At 39.4% G+C, this 19145-nt stretch overlaps 1 protein-coding gene across 1 annotated transcript in view; it reads right to left on the reverse strand.

The window, feature by feature from the left end:
* EAF1 (ELL associated factor 1) overlaps positions 1-19145 on the reverse strand; it is a 20525-nt gene continuing 1380 nt past the window's right edge. Inside the window, exons 2-6 of the mRNA XM_040548392.1 lie at positions 16328-16422; positions 12985-13121; positions 10214-10380; positions 3715-3945; positions 1-1713 (exon numbers count right to left, since the gene is read on the reverse strand). Coding sequence (XP_040404326.1) covers positions 1667-1713; positions 3715-3945; positions 10214-10380; positions 12985-13121; positions 16328-16422 — 677 coding nt within the window. The 3' untranslated portion in view covers positions 1-1666. The remainder of the gene's footprint in view (positions 1714-3714; positions 3946-10213; positions 10381-12984; positions 13122-16327; positions 16423-19145) is intronic.

Here is a 19145-nt window from a genome sequence, read left to right on the forward strand (position 1 = left end):
TTGTGGCTTTACAGCAAGTATATTTCATAATTGTATGTTAAAATATGTACCCACATCATAAAACACTTTAAAAAAAGAAGTATTTTTAAATGTATGTACAATAATGCAAAAATATGCCTAAATATGTATCGAATGCAAAAAAAAATAAACCATTTAATAAAATCTCCCTTCCAATGTCCCCCTGCTCTTCAATACCTTAAAAAAAGGAAAGTTTCCTGTTTCTTTTCCTCATTAAAGAAACAGGAGCTAAAACACAAATGATCAGACGGACTAAAGCAGTGCAAAGCAGACACTTAAGAATGGAGAGGCATCCAATTCAGCTTCACGTCCCCCCGGATTACACCACAACTGCGGTGTCACTTGGCCTATGTCACTTAATTTGGGGTTTAAAAAGTCAGCCTTGTGTTCAACCTTAAGAGGCTGCCTGTGGCACTCATTTTCCATTGGAGCAAAAAAATAAGTTAATGATAATCCAGCTAAGCACCCTTTAAACCCCCTTAAACAGGGGTGAATTTCATCGTAGGCAAATATTTCTTGTTCTGTGTCATCCTGCCAAGCACGGAGATCACATCCAACAAACGATACGGACTAAAGTCTACCTGGACAACTGTGGTGGGAGAGAGACTTCTGCTGTTACACAGTTGCTTAGTCATCTCTTCTTTCTGCATCCTTTAGGAAACTGCAAACAAGGCTCTGGTCCTACAATTTCATTCAGTCCAATATCTCGTATTTGTGACCTTGCAATTTCACTGGCAATCAGGCTCCTAAAATTTCTGAAGATCTAGGTCTGAAGGTCTGGATTAAATGAGATGCTTCAGCTGCATGAGAAAATGCTGATTTGGTTCCTGTTCGGTATGTTCAGGTGACTGATGTAGATCCTTTATCTTACTGGAGTAACTGCCCTCAGAGTACAGTTGGCCCGTACGTGAAATATAGCTCTTCTCTGAGAAAGCAATCTGAAGGGGTTTCGGTATTGCTCCCCTTACAAAAGATGGCAGGAATTGAAGCTCTGTTTCAAAAAACTGCTTATAAGGCACTGGTGCAGCAAGGTTTGTGACAAACATGGTTTTATGATTTCTCCTTTCCAACTGTTTAAAAGCATGTCCATTAAATCAATCATAAATAGCAATAAAAACACATTAGAAAAGTCCCAAATCAAATAAATCAACTTAGTGTTGAAACTTAATTTATAACAGTCCCACTTCAGTGCACACTCTAGCTCCTGCATTATTATTTTTTTAAATCTCACTGTTGGCTCATGCTCACCCTATATACAACCCCCTCACCCCCCTCCCCCCTCCCTGAAGACACACTGGGCTGATTATCTTCTGAATATCTTCTATAAACAAGAAATTTTTAGATGACATGATGAAGTTACACATTAAAGCTTACAGATGATGAACAGACTGGAACATAGCGCCATGTATTGGCTTACCTACTGTACATACCTATTTAAAGCTTTTAAAGAATAAGAATATGGACAAAATATACACTTGATTCACAAAGTAAAACAGACCTCGACATCCCATATTTTGCAGGGTTATACATTCCTTCTACTAAAATTCCACGCGTGGAATTATTCCTGTGCCAGATCCTCTTTGTAAGCAATTTGATCACTTCAAAGTAAATTAGTTCTTCCATGTATAAAACAGCAAAAGTTCAGCCTCTAGTCATCACTGTCGCTCCCAGACTCACTTAACTGCAAGTCATTTCCTTCGGAAAACAAAAAAACAACAAAACACAAGAAGCAGGTAGGCGTTAATTCACATTTCACTGCAATGAAACCAAAGAACAGTCGCATGTACGCTGGAAGATTTAAGAACAACACAAGAACTGAATGCAAGTGTCACCTCAGTCTAATGGAATTGCTCTCCATGCCCAAGAGCACCAAGAGCTGCATCATGGCCTGATCCAGGCCAGACGGAGCCTCCTTGGCTCCACAGTCACTGAGGCTGCTCCCTGTGGGAGGGCAGCACTCCCCTTGCTAACAGCTGCAGGAGGAGTTCACAGCCTCCACCCGGCCAAGCTCCTGTGCATGGCTCCAGGATGAGGCACTGGGGAATTCCCTGGCTTTCTTGACCCTATTAAAATAGATTTTTGTTGTTGTTATTGTTGTTTTAAGGAGGATTGGGTAGCCAAGGCAAGGCCTCCATGTGTCTATAAGGCAGCAGGAATGTTAAATCTATTGCAACTCAAGGCTGCTGGCTGAACTGAGCTGACACAGGGTGTGAAGGTAAAGGAAGGCCAAGGGCACCCCTCCAAAGTGCAGAGAGGACTGGATGTGGACCAAACCTCCAGTCTCAGAGCCCATCCTGCAGAGCATTTGTGATTTGGGGATAAAGAGGATGTAAAAGGGTGCAATAATCGTGTTTGTGTGCTGGTAACCGAACCTAGCCCCTTGAGTGCTCTCCCCTGACCCTGCCTCAAACACAGGTCCTTGACAGAGCAGGTATGCAACAGCTACGCCCTGGATTTCTTAATCTCTTCTCCCCTCCTGGGGAAATTTGGGTTAGGGTCACCAGTGACTTGAATACTCAAGGTCAGGCAGAAATCACTGCCTAAAAAGAGAAGTAGCTACCTCAGGAGCTACCTCAACAGCTCCCAAATCCTCCTGGGGTCAAAGGTTTCTTGAAATTTAGTGACCTATGCAGTATTGCAGTCATGGCGAAAAGAAGCAGGGTAGGCGCAGCTCACACTCAGAAACAGGGACATGAAAAGAGTCCCACTGACGCTGCTGAACTTTGGAATTCACCCAAGGGTCTCCTCTAGCATACATTACTGACGGAAACACTGACTGGCCCCTCCAGTTTTCCAGCAAGCCTTTTCAGTATTGTCCATATAACATCTGAACTTGTCCTCTGGAAGCTGGAAACCCTGTATTTATCTGCATTTAAACTCCACCAGTTCACTGAGCGTGGATGCCAAGAGATGTACTCAAAAATGCCTCAGGAGGAATTAAGAACAATTTATGATAACTAAGTTCTAGTTTCATGTAAATGCACTGACCTGATCTAGCAAAAGGGAAGAGCAACACAGCTGTATACCGTCTGCCCAGAGGGAGTCCAATATGACAGAAATACTTTTTAAACGATGGAGTGAGTTTGTAGTGATTCAGTGCCTTCAAACATTAGAGCTGTGATGTTTTTAAGTGATTATTTGGCAAACATTCAAAATATTCAAAATGTGGTATTCGTGAAAACACAACTGAAACCAGCACATTATAGAGCAAATACTCTGACAAAGCAACACTGCTAATAGCAAAGCCAGAGAATCTGTGCATTTGCGATCACAGGACAGCCTTGTGTCATTCACAATTCTCCACAGGCCTTTCACTGACACATGTGGCAATCCCACTATTTATACCTAATCTGTGTTTTCACACTAAAGTAATTCCCATCCTCCAGTGCCCCATATCCCCTGCACTGATGCTCTGCTACCCACTCTTTGCAGCTGGAGGCCTGAATCAAGGCTCAGCATGGTCGATGGGGGCCATCACACTGATGCCCACAGGCTCTAGATCAGACTGAAGCAACCTCCACACCTTCAGATAGGTCTCAGCCTTCTGTTCAAAAAATCTGTCCACATATTTCAGCCAGCGCACCTCCCTGGGACTACTGTTCGGCCAGCTGCACTTCACGGAGTTAGCTTAACATGCTAAGAAAATGAGTGTTCTCAAGCAGCTTCAGCAGCGATAGGACGCAAGCCTTTACTTACGGAGCGTGTTCATGAGCTGATTGCTTCCTTGTGGCCTGCTGGTGCCGTTAGCAACAGCATTCCTGTTGTTATACTGCTGGTGCGGTGGCTGGGAAGGGGAAACATGTGCTGGCTCTTCCCCCTCACTGCTGGAGCTTTCATCTTCGCTCCCCGATGAGCTTTCTGAATCCGATGAGCTGCTTCCACTGCTGCTGCTCATCTGCTCGATAATTTCAACCTCTGCTCTCAGCTCTGAAAGAAAAGGACATTCATCTGGTTCAAACCATGAATAGGGCCCCACGGAATTTGGGCAAAGAATGTGAAAATGCAAGAGTTTTCTTGAGCATAATTTATCACATCAAAATACCTCACATGAAAGAGCACATTTAAAGAGCAGCAAAGGTTAGTATTGTAAAACCTTCACTTACTATCTATACACTTTACGCTCATGAAAGCGCTTTCTGCTTCATTATTTTCCACAAGTTATATGCTCTAAATACAAAGTAAATAAATTTTCTGATTGAGTTTTATGGGCCAACAGCAAGCCCCTTCTTTTAAAAAAAAAAAAAAAAGAACAAAAAACTTTTAAACATGCAGGAATCTAAATTCTGTTAGACATCACTGACATTTAGGCTTTTGGAAAATGCAATGAGAGAGAGAGAGGCCACAACAGAAGCTGCCTTAAGATAATGTATGAAACTGCTCCAGCACAAAGTCACACAACTCATTCTAAGCAAACTTGAGAAACAGATAAACAACATCAGATACACTTCGCAGTGGAGCAGATGAGAATACATAAGAATATTCACATGTTGGACTGGTAACAATACCATAACCTGTTACAGAGCTTACACGTAGCCAGGAAAAACAGACTATTCTGAAACTGGGAAGTCATTCAAGTCAGCCACACCTCACTTTAGGGTTGCCAGTGCAAAGAAATAGTGGAATATCATGACAGCCTCATCAGCAACAGTTGATGCTGGCTGAACAACCAGTTACCAAACAGCCATTAAGGTAAGTCACTCCAAACCAATCCACATTGTTAAATTTGTCATAATTACAAGTGTCCCAGACACTATTAGAGGACATTTTTTGTATCCACCCAAAAAGTCAGGTATCTAATGACTCAGTTCACCTAGGCAGGTTTCCAAGAGGGAACCATATCCACACGCATGCCATACAAAGTATGAGAAACACTCAAAACGTAGCCCGTCATTGTGGCAGTAGCTCTAAACCCACATGGCAAGAACTCAGTGCTTGCCCTGGAGAACCCACAGGCCAAAGAGACAAGAATGAGAGAAGTGAGAGACAACATGTGTACTATCGTCTCTACCCAACAAATGGGGAACTGACACCAGGCAAAATTCACCTTAGATCAGGCCTGTGAGTTATTCAGAGTGAGATGAACCCCAGCTTCTCAACTGGGGATATCCTTCTTGATATGGCATAACCAGATCCCTACAAAACAAATCCTTCCTTTATATAAAAATGGCACCAATTTCATTCTTATTATCTTCAGTTTGTCCAGGAGCAAATCTGAGCAACTGGAACTGAAACTTTTTTTGTTCTTTTTTTTAAAAAGATTTGTTTTCCTTGGGCTGCTTAACACTTGGGAGTAACGAGAGTTTTCAGCCTCCACATTGGACAGAGTTCCTCTAGCTTAGCATGTATTGGTTTGAGAAATGAAGTTTTCTTTTGCCAATTTTAAAACTCCAACTTTTCAATTTCAAAGTTCAGAGCTCAATTTCAAATGTTATAGTTATATTGAATGAGAGGCATATTGAAAAGGAACAACCATGTGACTAACTCTGGCTGGGTATGTAGGGATAGTGGGGCTGTTCATCCAACTTACTTCCTGAAGGTAGATCCCTGACTAGACCACCTGTGTTTTTTGTGCTTTATTAGTATGCCAGACAAAGTTTACCCTTTCATCTTTAAGACATAACATGAGAGACTACTAGAAGAGGGAGGAAGAATATATGATTAGGCCAACAGAAGATACGATTTTGTACTGTAATGCCTTTCTCCCTCTGTCCCTCCCAACACAGCCTTGCAGGCCTTAAAAAATCCATTTCATGGCTAGAATCTGATACACATACAAATGAGCACTTGTAAGTCACTGCTCTCAGCCTAACCATATCTAAGATTTAAAATTATAAACGGTCTCTGAGTTCAGGACTAAGAAAGTCATAGGAGAAAAGCAAATGGGGAAAAAAAGCTCTTTCCCTTTTTATATATATATTTTTTTATTAAAATGGTGGCGAAAGGGAAAAGATGCAACAGGAAATGCACTCCAGAGAACTAGAGGGAAAAAAAAAGTCTGAACAACAAGTTTGAACTGAATACAGTAGGTGAGGAGGTAACTGAAGGAAGTGATGCGGGCCAATGGGTGGGAAAGCAAGATTAGATTTGGGGTTATGAGGAGTAAAAGGACAATGTCTTGGAAGAATTGGTAAGGCCTACCATGCTGTAAGTGCATAGGGAAGGAAAACAGCACCATCATGAGCTTCAAGGACTAGGAAGCAAATGGTGTTGTCCAGGACAGTGGTTAGGGATGAAAACTCAGTTCTGATGCCATTTTCTAATCAACTTTTGCCTCACAGAGGCTGTTCCTTCACTTCTTTCAGGTGTCTTGCCTCTTAAATCCTTGAGTCTAGAATTGTGAATGTCTAAACTATGGGCAGATGAGAAAAAACATAATTGTTTTCACAAGTGTTATGGTGGATGCTGCATCATTAAAAGTCTCAGGCACAACTCCAGCAAGACCACTATGAAAGTTTGTTCAAAGCCCTCGTGTCACTGTGCCAAAGACAGTGGTTAAGCCAACAGTGACACCAAAGCCTCACAGGAAGAACACATCTGCTTTAAAACTGCCAAATTTTGCATTTCCAATTTGTCTGTTACGCTTAGTGCAGTTACAAGTATTGAAGCCTTGGCTAAATGCTTCCTTGCAGTGCCTCCAATTAAAATAGTTGTGCGTGTATGTGTTATACCCTAAGCTGAACAATGAAAAAGTCAGATCACTTTCTGCTCCACAAGATCAAACACCTTGTTGATGAACCTTTAAGGCTTAAAAGATGACAAGAGCCAGGATGTGCCATAGTTAGTTTTAAGAAAGCTTTTCATACAGTATGTTTTTGTACATTTACTTTAAATGAGTCTACATAATCTGAAAAGCCTGACATTGCCACGGGAACCTTAACTTTTGCATATTTCATGATACCACTGTAGGCTTTCTTTCAGGAAAACAAAACAGCTTACTGTCTTATACTGGCAGTCCATGCAGTTTTAGAGTAAGAAAAAAATTCAAGGTCAGAAATCATCATAGAAACACAGAATAGCCTTTCTCAACAGGGCTCTTTTTTCTATGTATTTTGTATCAAATGTCCTAATCTCTTTCAGTAATCATGTCTAAGTGTTCTTGCCTCTTCTCTCAACTCCAAAAGGCTATGCAGGATTTTTAACTAAAGCCCTAACCTTGGGCTACAAGAATACCAAGGGCTTTTGGAAATAAAGTCATTCAGCTTTATGAAGAATAAGGCCTTATGCTTATAGCAGAATAATCACTGTTAATAATGGTATGCAGGGTGGATAGAAATCAACTTGATACTGGCATTTTGAGTATGCAGAGATGGCAGCTAGAAGATGCAGTATTTTACAGTGAAGTGCAAATTTGATTGAGAAGTCCTTGAGAGAAATACTGTTCTATGGAATAATACTTGCAAGACTACAGCTGCGTTTTAAATAAACAAGACCTGCTCAGATTTTTAAGCACTTAATTTATAGTTTCCAAACCACAAATACATTTTGGTGTTGTTTCAGGTACCGCACAATTAAATTATGTCAATGTTATTAAAAACATTTCTGTTGAGGTCAAATACGTCTGATAAATGCCAGTAGTTTCATGAACATAAATGACTGTATTGTGGTGTATGTGTCCAAATATTTGCTGCTTAATGAAACGTGATCATATGCAGCCAAGTATTTGAACAAACAAGCTCTTACCCTCTCTGTTGTTCCCTTCAAGCAGGAGGACAATATAAAAGCTTGTACAGGAAAAGACTCTTCTAGTGTGGGACCCTAGAGACAGCCTCCCAAAGGTCTCCTGAATGGAGGAGAGTACGGGCTCAACTCCCACGTGCTCTGCTTCTGTCCTCAAGCACTGCTGTTTGGACAGCTGTGTAATGGGATGGATGAGAGGACTGACTTACCTGGAAGTTCATTTCCCAGCACATCTGTAAGGGGAGCTGTGGGAACACACAGCTGAGGGTAGTGGAGGTAAGCAAAAGCCTGCACTGAGGTTTGCTTAAAACCGTCGTTAAACATCACAAGGGCTATGCGTCTTCCCACACCCTTGAGTAGGGCATACTGGGAACGAAAAGAGTGCTATAGTGCCACAGAGATGTTTTCAACCACCTCCTCTGAGGACTGTAAGTTCTGTGCTGTGTCCATTGAAGAAACAACACAGAATTTCAGCTTTATGTTCATTTTTCTTTTAATAGAAAGGAGCTAATTCAACCAAAAGGAAAACCACTGCTTGACTGGAAAGAACAAAGTCTCCAGTGCCACTAATTTTCCTTTAACGTGCATCTTTATGGCCAAACACTTTTAAGTTCTGAAGAGACTATCTCACAGCATTTACATTTAAGTTTTATTATTTTCATTGTACGATGGTGCCATTTTAGTTCTACCTTTTCCAAGTAGTTTCTCATGACATAAAATCGTTTAGTGACACTGACACTGTAGATAATCAATGATTATTTTCAAGGGTACCAACAGCTTGAGGATTGCTTAGAATTAAGAAATGCTTAAAAAGTTATAAATAATATATACCATAATCAGAAAGAAAACTACCTGGGTATTTTTGCTTTCTTCCTTTTTGGACCTTGAAGAACTCTCTATGAAATGCCAACTCAACATCCTATCTTTAGTATGAGTCAGGTTTTGTTTGGCTTGATTTTGGAAACCAAACTCTACAGGTTGTTTGTTTGGAAGTACTTCCCAATAAAAAACAATCGTGGAAAAAAAAAATCGCTACAACAGTTTCAAATGATGTGACTTATAATTTCAGACCACTAGAAAACGGTCGTTGCAGAACAGATGTTTCACCAGACAAATATAAAAATTCTGTTGTGACAACATGACCTCTATAAATTGCTGTAAGCATGTAAAAGAGTGCCCACATGGTTAAGTAGCTTATTATACATCATGAGTAAAGACATTTAAACTTCACAACTGACTGAATTTTTAAGTTGACATATAACCTGATATCTTTCTCCTTACCTATTGCATGGAAAATAAAAATGGCAATGCAGCTAAGGGAACTGTAGCTAACAAAGTCTCAGACTTCGATTCTGTCTGCTGACCAGCATCCAGGTATTGCAAATACTACTGCTGTGAAAGTGTGAGACCAGTCAGCACCTATACAGACACACAGGCAGCTTAGCTGTAAAAGTGTCACCCAGTGATTACCAAGAACTGAAAACAAAACAAAAAAACAACATCAAAACCTGCTAAGCTCTTAACATAGGCTGGAAAATTAATATAGGTTAAGTCTGCAGGCAAAAATAGCTATATGGGACAAGGGAAGAGACCCAGAAAGAAACTACTAGACAGAAAGAACAATCTTAAAATACACTAATTGTGTCTGATGCCAGACAAGAAATCCAAGAGAACCAAACAAAAATTTAAATTTAAAATTATCCCCATTCTGACTGCATTAACCACAGCAAAATCAGGTATCACACCAGCATGAAAGGAAGGACTTGGGCAAAGAAAGTGAGCCCTGCCCACAGCGCAACACTGAAACAATGCATTGCTTGGGCAGGAGACAGAGTTGGGCCAATAATCCCTTGAAGTTCTTCAAGGCTCTTGAAGGGTAAGTACAGCAATTAAATGGCAGGTGTGATAAAAGCCAAAGAGGAGTGGTTGTGGTAATGGAAGCTGTGCAGTTGTTCTCTCTCTCATCCCTCCCCTATTAGCACTGCTTGGCATGACACAGGCTCCAGGTCTCCTGATGGGGTCTCAGCCACGGAGCCCTTACATCCCCCTAGCAAATGGCTCCAACCTCACTCCATACAGGAACAGTTTTTTTTTTTTTTTAAACCAAGTTACTTGATTGCATAACAAGATCTTGGATCAGCATTTGTTGTTGTTGTTGTTACCTAAGACACCCTTTCAGCCCGTCTAGTATTCAGCTGCCCTAGCTTCTACCTTTTGAATCCACACCTATTGTCTTCTTCTCAGAACAGAGAAATAGTTTAGAAGAGAGAAAATAACCTGGAAGGAAGAAGCTCTCTCACAATCAGAGAAGATTGCAGTGTAAATACCTATGCTGGCAGAAGAGAATAAATAATTCATTAAGATACTTTAAAATGAGATATAAAGACAACAAACCAGCTGCCAAGTACCAGCTTTGAATCCCTGAACGTTCTAACGTGTTTGTATAAATTGTAAGTCATAGTTTTTATACAAGAAAGAAAGCTGACCAAAGCCCAGGAAACTACAAACCCTTCTTTACCTCTCTTAATGTCATCCAGTTGAGGCTCAGGTGAAGGGTTATCTTTCAAAGGAGAAGTTTTAGGTCCAGTTGCTGGCTTGGTTGGGGCTCTGAACTGTGAAGGAGGTTGAGAGGCTCGGGCAGATTGTTGTTCTATTCGGGCTTGGATCTTACTGCTGCCCTCTGCTCTGAAACAAGAACCAGAGACATTCAGCAGGACTGTGCAACCGTGTTCAGCTTTTTCAATATCTTTGTGCTAATGCATGATGTGTGACTTCCTTTTGAACATCACTCTACATTGCTTTATAAAGCTGAACAGTGAATGGCAGGTTTCTGTATGCAAAACATGCTTTCAACAGCAAATCTGCATACTGCATCCTTAAAAAATATATTTTCAAACCCAGATGTTTTTCAGTGTTGCCAAACTCACTAGCTGAAGAACAATGAAGGCTTTAATTTAGCAATTAATAGTTGTATTGTTAAAAAACAATTAGCAACCTATATCAAAAAATCCACTCATAACAAAATCCTGCTTAAAACTATCCTAGCAAAAGAAACTATTTTCTCACTTGCAATTGTACAGTCTCAAACTGAACTCTCTTAGAGGTCAACCTGACTGGAGCAATCAGTTTTAGTGATAAATACAGCATGCAAGCATTTACCCCCCCATTTTTCATTCACTTGCAAGCAAATAAAAGCGATAAAAAGTTAAAGATATTTCCTTAGTGGAAAATCCTCCACAGAATAACGTCAAGCCTAGCTGTTCAATCCAACTCAAGTGCTTCTTCATTTTTCTGAATCAATGATGTGATTCAGATTGTAGAACAGTCAATTATCCTTGGAAGAAAAACAAAGCAAAATGTATTCAGGTCCCTCTATGATACACCATAATGAGGTTAAAGTATGTAGTGTATTTGTCACAAAGCCTTTGGGAATACGTCTGTACATAGCATAGCGCACAACCAGCTCACATGGACATTAAGAGCTCAGTTTTGCTTCTAGGATGGTCCCAGATCAGTAATATGACATTTTGTGCCTGTGAGCTAATCCCACCAAGAAAAAAGTTAAACTAGCCCATGTGGAACTTCTTGGACTTCACCTAAACTACTTCTGGTACCTGAGCTAGAACATTTAGTGCTAACTCAAGCATCTCTCAGGATTCTATGATTTTTTCTCCATGCCACACTGAATGATCGATGCAACCCCAAAAACCAAACACAGAGCCACCTCTTCACTCATCATTGAAATGTTGCCTTTAGATACCACGTTAATATGCTTTACATAGTCATTTACAGTAGAAGTGGGGATTTGGGGATATACTCACTGTCTCCTGTGAAAGATAAAAATATAAAAGCAAAAGATTGTTTCCAGTATTAATCATGCTCTTGGAACTACAGAAGCCTTTATGTAGAAAAAGTGCAATTACTTCCCTGGGAATGTAATCAGGATGTTAACACTAATAACTCTGCTCCCACTGAGTGTCCACAGGTCGTTAAAGATCAAAGTAGCCATGAAAAAAATGCCGCTTCTGAGCTAGAATACTGAATAACTTAAAAAAAAAATCACCATTCCTCAAAACACGAGTCTCCAATCTTTTTCTACCTTTCCTCTGCTTAAGAAAAGTTGAAATACTTTAAGCCTTGAGAAAGCCAAAACTCAATGGATCCTAAATACCCCATTGAACCCAAGTTCTCCTTGCATTTCTGTGCTTCTTTCTGACCTAAGCTTCACCCAGACAAAGTCAGCAGAACTTAAATTGTTGGCATTCCACATCTCATTTACAATGCGCTCATATCCACTGGACAAGATGCCTTGCCACTGAATGCCACATGGATGAGTTTTCACATCAATGACTCAGAGTGTTACAATCCATTTACCTTTAATTCAAGGTGGTTTTGGGCAAACTTCCAGCCAACTCTTGACAACCTGCAACCCACGTTTCTATTAGCTTTAGCAGCTAAAAGCTCAACACTGCAGTAAACTGTTCTTTTTTTTTTTTTTTTTTAAACACATCATACTTGTAAAATTGTTTAAGAGCTGCTTCTTCATGAGACATTTGAATAACTGCTTTCTCTTTAGATCTCAGAAACCTGTGGCTCAATGGTGCTGAAAGAACACTGTGCAGAATCTTCAGGCACTTGCAGAGCAGCAAGATTACTAAAAATGTTTCAACTGCTCACTTTGTAGCATTTGTGCAGTGAAGTCAGAATATTGGGTCAGAAAGGATTTCTGGCCTCAGCAATACCAGGCAAATCCTCACAACCATTATTTCCTCAGTTTTCTTTTCCTCTCTTTAACTGGAGGCTTTGGACTTTTTCTCTGCTCAGTATAGCATTGATCCAAAACGATGATGAGTGTTTCTTACACCTTAATAGCATATTATTAAAGCACCATGACTCCCACAGGAAGCTGTAGGGAACAAGCCTATAAAGTCCAACAATCCTTTTGACAGCCTAGTATTTCCATCTTCTATTTCAACTAACCAGAGATTCCTGAAACACATCCCATCTTTCAGCCAGCTTCCAAACCTTTAAATCATCAGAGGTGTTTCATTGCAAACTATAATTATGTCCTTTGAGCAGCTGAGAATTTACAAATTCTTTACTCTTGGATTCACACTCCCAACAGCTATTTGCATTTTTGGCAAGATAATGGCCACGTAGAGCCGATAAAGTTTAGTAAGCAAACATTACTACAAAATAAAAGAAAACAGGGTTCAGGTTTGAAAGATGGTCTGAGCAGGAAACCAGCAAAAATTTGTCCTCTTAACTTAGCCCTGTCACCAGCTTTACCTTGTTTTCTTGACTTGAATGCTGCTACTAAGTTTTTCCAGTACATATTCCCCAGTGTCATGATTGATAATAAGCACACAGTCCTTCTGATACGGCCTTTTATTTCCTTTAAACACAGTCATTGGAGGAGTTGAACCCTGGTATCAAAGAAAGAGCACATATTTATTTGGTTACATTCCCCTAACCACAAGTTTATAAACACTAAAACAAGTGTATGTATGTATTCTTCTGACTAGGAGGCTAAGTAGCTAATAATTAGCTAATAATTTCTTTCAGAAAATATTCATTCATGAAAAGGAAAAAATACAGTTAACGCAGTAGAATCAGACATTTCCTCACAGCAATATCGGTGCCTTTCATCATTTTAAGTGTCTCTGCAGTGACAAAACATCTTCTTCTTAGTTGCCATTACTTACAGTTCTCCTTCCCAAAATGGTAACAGAACTGAATTTGCATAGCTGATTCTGATGAACGTCGGAAATTTCTGCTCAAGAAATTTTGGGTTTGGATAAGAAATAGAATTCTAATTACTCATGTAGCAGAACTACTGCCTAAAGAAATATGTGGTCAACTGAAAAATAATTTAAAATGCTTTGTATTTATTCTATCAAATTAAAAAAAGAAGGCAGTATTTTCATAGTTTTACAAGCAACTGTCACAAACTATGTAAGAGCAGCTGCCTTCTTCAAACTCAGATTAGCACGTAGAAGCTGAGCAATTACACCAAAATGTTTTTTCAAAAGCAAATGGGGTATTTGACTCCTTCCAGAAAGTCCTCAAGTCCATACAACATTGCATAGAGCCATATAAATCCAATGGCTTAGACTGAGAAGCGATAAAGAGAAATGCATGTGGTCTTCTGCACTGGCTAACAGATATTTCTGAGATTAAGCTACACTGCAGTTTATTCACACAAAGCCAGCCCGTACACCTGGCTTTGGGGTTACAGGAGGCAGAATCAGTTATGGTCTACCTGCACACAGCAGCACGGACACACATCTGACCATATCAAAATAGGATATGTTACTCTATGAAAAACACAGAAATAAGTTCTCAGCTTTGAGTCTTTCTCATATTTCTCTGTAATGTAATGCTATTCTACAAAAGAAAAAAAAATGTTTATTCGTATGCTTCTTCACACATGCAGCAGGAAGGCAACCGAAATCAGGGACAAGAGGAGTACATTTTATTCTGAGCAGAATAACAATCACATTTTATCCACTCAGAATTAAATTCCTTTTCTCAATACTGCTAATAAATAGAGCATGTTTGAATCTGAAACAGTTTCAGAATAGTAAGGGCAAAATATCTGAATTCTCAGCAAAGAAAGCATAAGATATACAGATGTGATTCAGAAAACATCGGTCTCATGAAAGTCTAGTCTTCAAAGGCATTTTACATTTTTATCATTCCTACATTTGAGAGAGGAAAATAACATTTAAGAGAATAAAAAGCAAGCTGAAAGTCAAAGCCAGCTCCCTGTTGACAAGTAAGTCAGGAAACATAAAACACAAATTTAATGAAAAATTATCAAAGTTTGTTGGCCATCATTCTGCTACCTAGAGACCTAACTCAGAAAAGACTGCAATTTTGGGTAAAAAATAAGCAGAAATGGAAGCCCTACCTAAGCAAACTAACAGCCCCACCCTATTACTTAAAATTAAATCTTTAGTTTTTATGTTATTGCCTAAACAACACTGGCTTACAGATTCTGATGATTACAGGATAGAAGAAGGCAGATGGAACAGGTGACATTTAACCAAGTTTGTTAAAGCAGATTTAACCCTTCAAGTATAGAGTTTTTTAAAACAAACAAATCCTTCCTTTCCCCAACTACGACTGTTTATCATATGTAAAAGCCACAAGTAGAAATAGTGTTTAAGTTACCTAAGTGGCACAAAAACATGTCCACTGAATAAATCATCAAACAGAGATCTCCTCAGGGATCAGGCAATTTCAAAAAACAAGCCAGAATCTGAATCCTGTCCAGTTGTTAGACGGCTCAGAAGCAAAGCAGGATCCAAGAAATTCAGTAAACCTTGTAAGGATAAAACAATCTCAAAACTTTTCATGCTTCTTTACCATAACCCAGAGTTTCCCAGCTCTTTCTGCTGAACATACACACCGCTTCCATGGAACAACATACACCCAGGGGCTGCACTTAGTGCAGTTAGCTCTTACCCCTCTGGAGCACAGTACAAGCTGAAAGCCACTCATACTCAGGGGAAGACAAACAAATTAAACTCGTCAGTATAGAGATTTGGAAAGGGATGTTACTAGCGATGTTGTTCAACACAAAAGATGAATGAACAACACAGTTCCCAGTCAAAGACGAATGCCATTGCTATTAAACACTGTTGCCTGCTCCCTAATAGTACTACTGAGCTCTTCACTTTTATAGACAAATAAAAGCACACAACCTTATGCAGCACTAAACGTGACCAAAGCCATATAAAAAATAGGAGTGGGGGAAGCAGGTTAAAGCCTCATTCAGTGGGAATTACCACAGAACCATCACCTACCAATTAAAAACACCAACATGCTAGAAAAAACACCACCACGAGGATCTGACACATGGCTTCTAAACTGCCAACCGCTCCCCTGCAACCACCAAACCTATCTGCATCTGTGCATTCTGGTTTATTGGCTTGACATGTAGCATTAGCTTCAGCTAATAAACAAATCCGGTTCCAGCATTTAAGCACTTTCTTTTGTTTTGGGAAGGCAGCCACCGAGTCTTCAATTACAAAACAACTGCATCTATAAACAGTTTGAGCACTTGTTTTATTGCTGTTTGACCATCATCCTCACACAGTAGCTCTTTATGGCATAATTTGAGGAGGAAGTGAATGGGAAACCACTTCATTGTCACTCAGTAGAAAATTCCCTCTCGCTTCCATTGATAAAACTCAAGGCCAGGAATGGTCTGTGCTATCTGTACATGTTATTGTAATCAACAAGCTCACGGGCCTACCTGTGGCTTCTGAACATCACACCTTGACTAAACCCAAAGTTACTCTGCCTTTATTCTTTAAGCTGTAGCACTAAAACGGATGGAAACCATCCTAGAGCTTCAGCTAGTAGGAAAAGTCTTCTTGTTAATCACGTAATAACAGGAAGGAAGGAATCAAAACAAATGAACAAACTGGAACCTTACAAATAAAACCCTTAACAAAGATTCAATGGTATAGTCCTTCCCTCACGTACCATGCTGCAAGTCTGGCTGCTCAAATATTGAGTCCACCCGTTTTTACAAAGATGAAAAAGAACATATACAGTAGACAATCTATGTTGCAAAGTTCTTAGAGTAAACAGGGAACAATACCACATGTAGCACACTTACTGGAATATGTGGCAAAGTAATGGTTACATCGTCTCCTTTACCAACTTGGAGCTCCCCTTCACAAGATGTATCGATCGAGGCCGGCTTAAAATCATCTAAAGAGGAAAATAATGGTGATTATGTTTCCAAGAGTCTTGAGTCCTCAGAATGCTGCCCTGTAAAAAGTCACTGCACATTCACTGTGATTACAGGGAATGCTAAAATACATGGTAGCTTACAGCAGGAGTATAATAATGCACCAGTACAAAGCGTCTGTGCTCAGAGCCCCAGCCACGTGATGATACCAGACTCTAAATTTGCTTTTTAAAAGGAACCAGTTTCTAGACAGCGTTTGAAAGACCAGAAGAAGGCTTCTCAAAGCCCAGACTTTTGGTGATATCTGATGTTGCACACAGGTGTAAAACTGTGCCAAGCATCCTAAAGGAGTACCAACTTCAAGACCCAGGGCTCTGCGTGGCGCCTGCCAGTTTCAAACCTGACGACTGCATCTGTGGCAAAGACTAATTTAGTGAGATCTGCTCATTTATCCTAACTCTTATTTCTGACTACTAACAGACATCTTGCCTTCATAACACCTCCTTAAGGTTAGAGGAGACCTTGGAGGAGCTCCACACAAGGCCAAAGCCACTGTGGATGGAGAGCATGACTAAGGTGAGACAGTTAAAGCTCTAAACTAGCCCTAGTCTAAAAAATTTTGCTGCACTGTAGAGAATGCTGTTTCCCCCGAATAATGCACTTCTGTTTAGTATATTTATTTAAACTAAGAACATTTTAACTTAAGTATGTTCCCCTCAATAATCCTGTCATGCTGATGAGCCATAAAAAACAGGCAACGTTTTGACAGAGGATTTAGACAAAGTGAAATAAGATTGGATACGTTTTTTTTTTTTTTTTTTTTTTTTTTTTTTTTTTTTTTTTTGTATTTTAAACAACCTTCCATTCAATTCTAGCATTTCTGGATACGAAGAGGTGCAACTATATTCACAACCAAGACATTTAATTACTGCATTAGTTAATACACTAATATCACAGGAAAAAAAGAAAAAAAAGTAATTCCACTATGAAAAGCATATTTGCAGGGAAAAAAAACAGCTTGAAAAAAATTCTCATTAAGGGGATGTTAATGTCTAATTGAGTTTTACTTTGACAGCACAACAAGCAGAATTGGCCACACTTGACTTAATCTTCATGCCTTAACTGCCAGACCAAATCACATCCTTCATTTTCATCTGCACAGTCTGTTTCTAGCTATTGTCACCCACCTATTTTATGTGCAAGCTTGCTAAACAAAACAAACCAGCTGTAGAGGAGTAAGTGTCATTGCCAAAAAGGGATCTAGAGTTTCAACAGTACAGTCACTAAATGAAAAAGCTCATCATATCATGCTTCTTTCTTAGGTATCAGTAAAACAATGTTGCATATTTGCTAAGAGCAACTAATTGCTTTCATTTAGAAAGCTTATTAGGTGTGCATGGCTAATTTTGCTGTAGATGGAGCGCACATATGTCTATCCAAATGTAACCACAACCCTTTTTCCCCCAAGTCAAATGGTTTTAGATATTTTCCAATGATAACCCAGTTTTTCAGCATAGAATTTCATAAACACTACAGAAAATAATAAAGTATTTTAAGAAGGCACAGACAAATTTAGCCTGCAAAATCCTCTTACTGTAGTTTGTGTGAAGAGGATTACAGGAATAATATTGCACTTAGATCCCAGATAAATCATTCAAGATCAATGTCTAGAAAAAAAAAAAAAGTTTTCACCAGAAAAATCAAGAGAGATTTCACTTGAGTGTCACTGACTGAAAATACAGCTCATAAAAAACTCTTTGGAAACAGAACTGCACTCTTTCACTTGTAGTCTGGAGTGCTTTGGCTTTGCAACCCCTTAAGAACTTGATCAGAACTTGAAAGCACTGTCAATACTAGAAATACACTGGATTTCTACCTGGATAAAGCTTGGGTTTAATTCATACAGTACCAGACAGCAACCTCATTTGTCTGATGGTCAGACTATTTAAAAAAACTTTAATTTGTAAATGGAGATTTGCTAGTGTGTTAGTGCTGGCTAGAAGCCTTCAGTATTATGCATAAACAGCTAAATATACCGTACATATTGCATGGTATTCCTTAACATGGTGTAATTATGCATATCAGAGGCGTGAACCACACAAATTTAAGTGTTGATGCATTAGATGGAGGCTCACTGTTTAGGGAAATAGCTTTGCTTCAATCATTGATCATCTTCTTGAGTAAAAGCTCAATCTAGAAAGTTGCTCTTTCCAAGTCTCGCTGGGATGAATGATCTCACTGAAACTAGGTACTCACAGTGCATTAAAACAGGCCATGACACTGTGCCTAGGATCATGCACCATATAACAAAATATCCTATTACTGACTGTACAAGTTTCCCACCTTAACACAAGGCTACTGAAATATGACTTCAGTATTGTTTTCATTTACTGTTGGTGATTAACTACTTATTTTAAATCCTGAACTCACTTAGGGTATGAAATAGCGATTTCCTGCCCACAGAATTTAAGTACAGAAACATAGTGAGCTCCCCCTAAAAACCATTTCCTAATATGAAATGAAATGCACCCATTGCTAGGAATGAGCAGTTAGAATGATATCTGGTGTCTTAAAAGAAAACACCAACAAAAACAGATTATTATTCCAAAACTCTCTTACTGCTTAAGACCTTGCCTCACGCTTCGTCTCTGCTCTTCAGAATTACCATGCATGTGGCAATACTGTATGAGCCTGAGTCATTTCTCCTCGCTTTCCTGGAAAGTGACTTAGTATCTAGATCGCT

This window comes from Cygnus olor, chromosome 2 (assembly GCF_009769625.2).
Source record: "Cygnus olor isolate bCygOlo1 chromosome 2, bCygOlo1.pri.v2, whole genome shotgun sequence".
Classification (NCBI taxonomy): Eukaryota; Metazoa; Chordata; class Aves; order Anseriformes; family Anatidae; genus Cygnus; species Cygnus olor.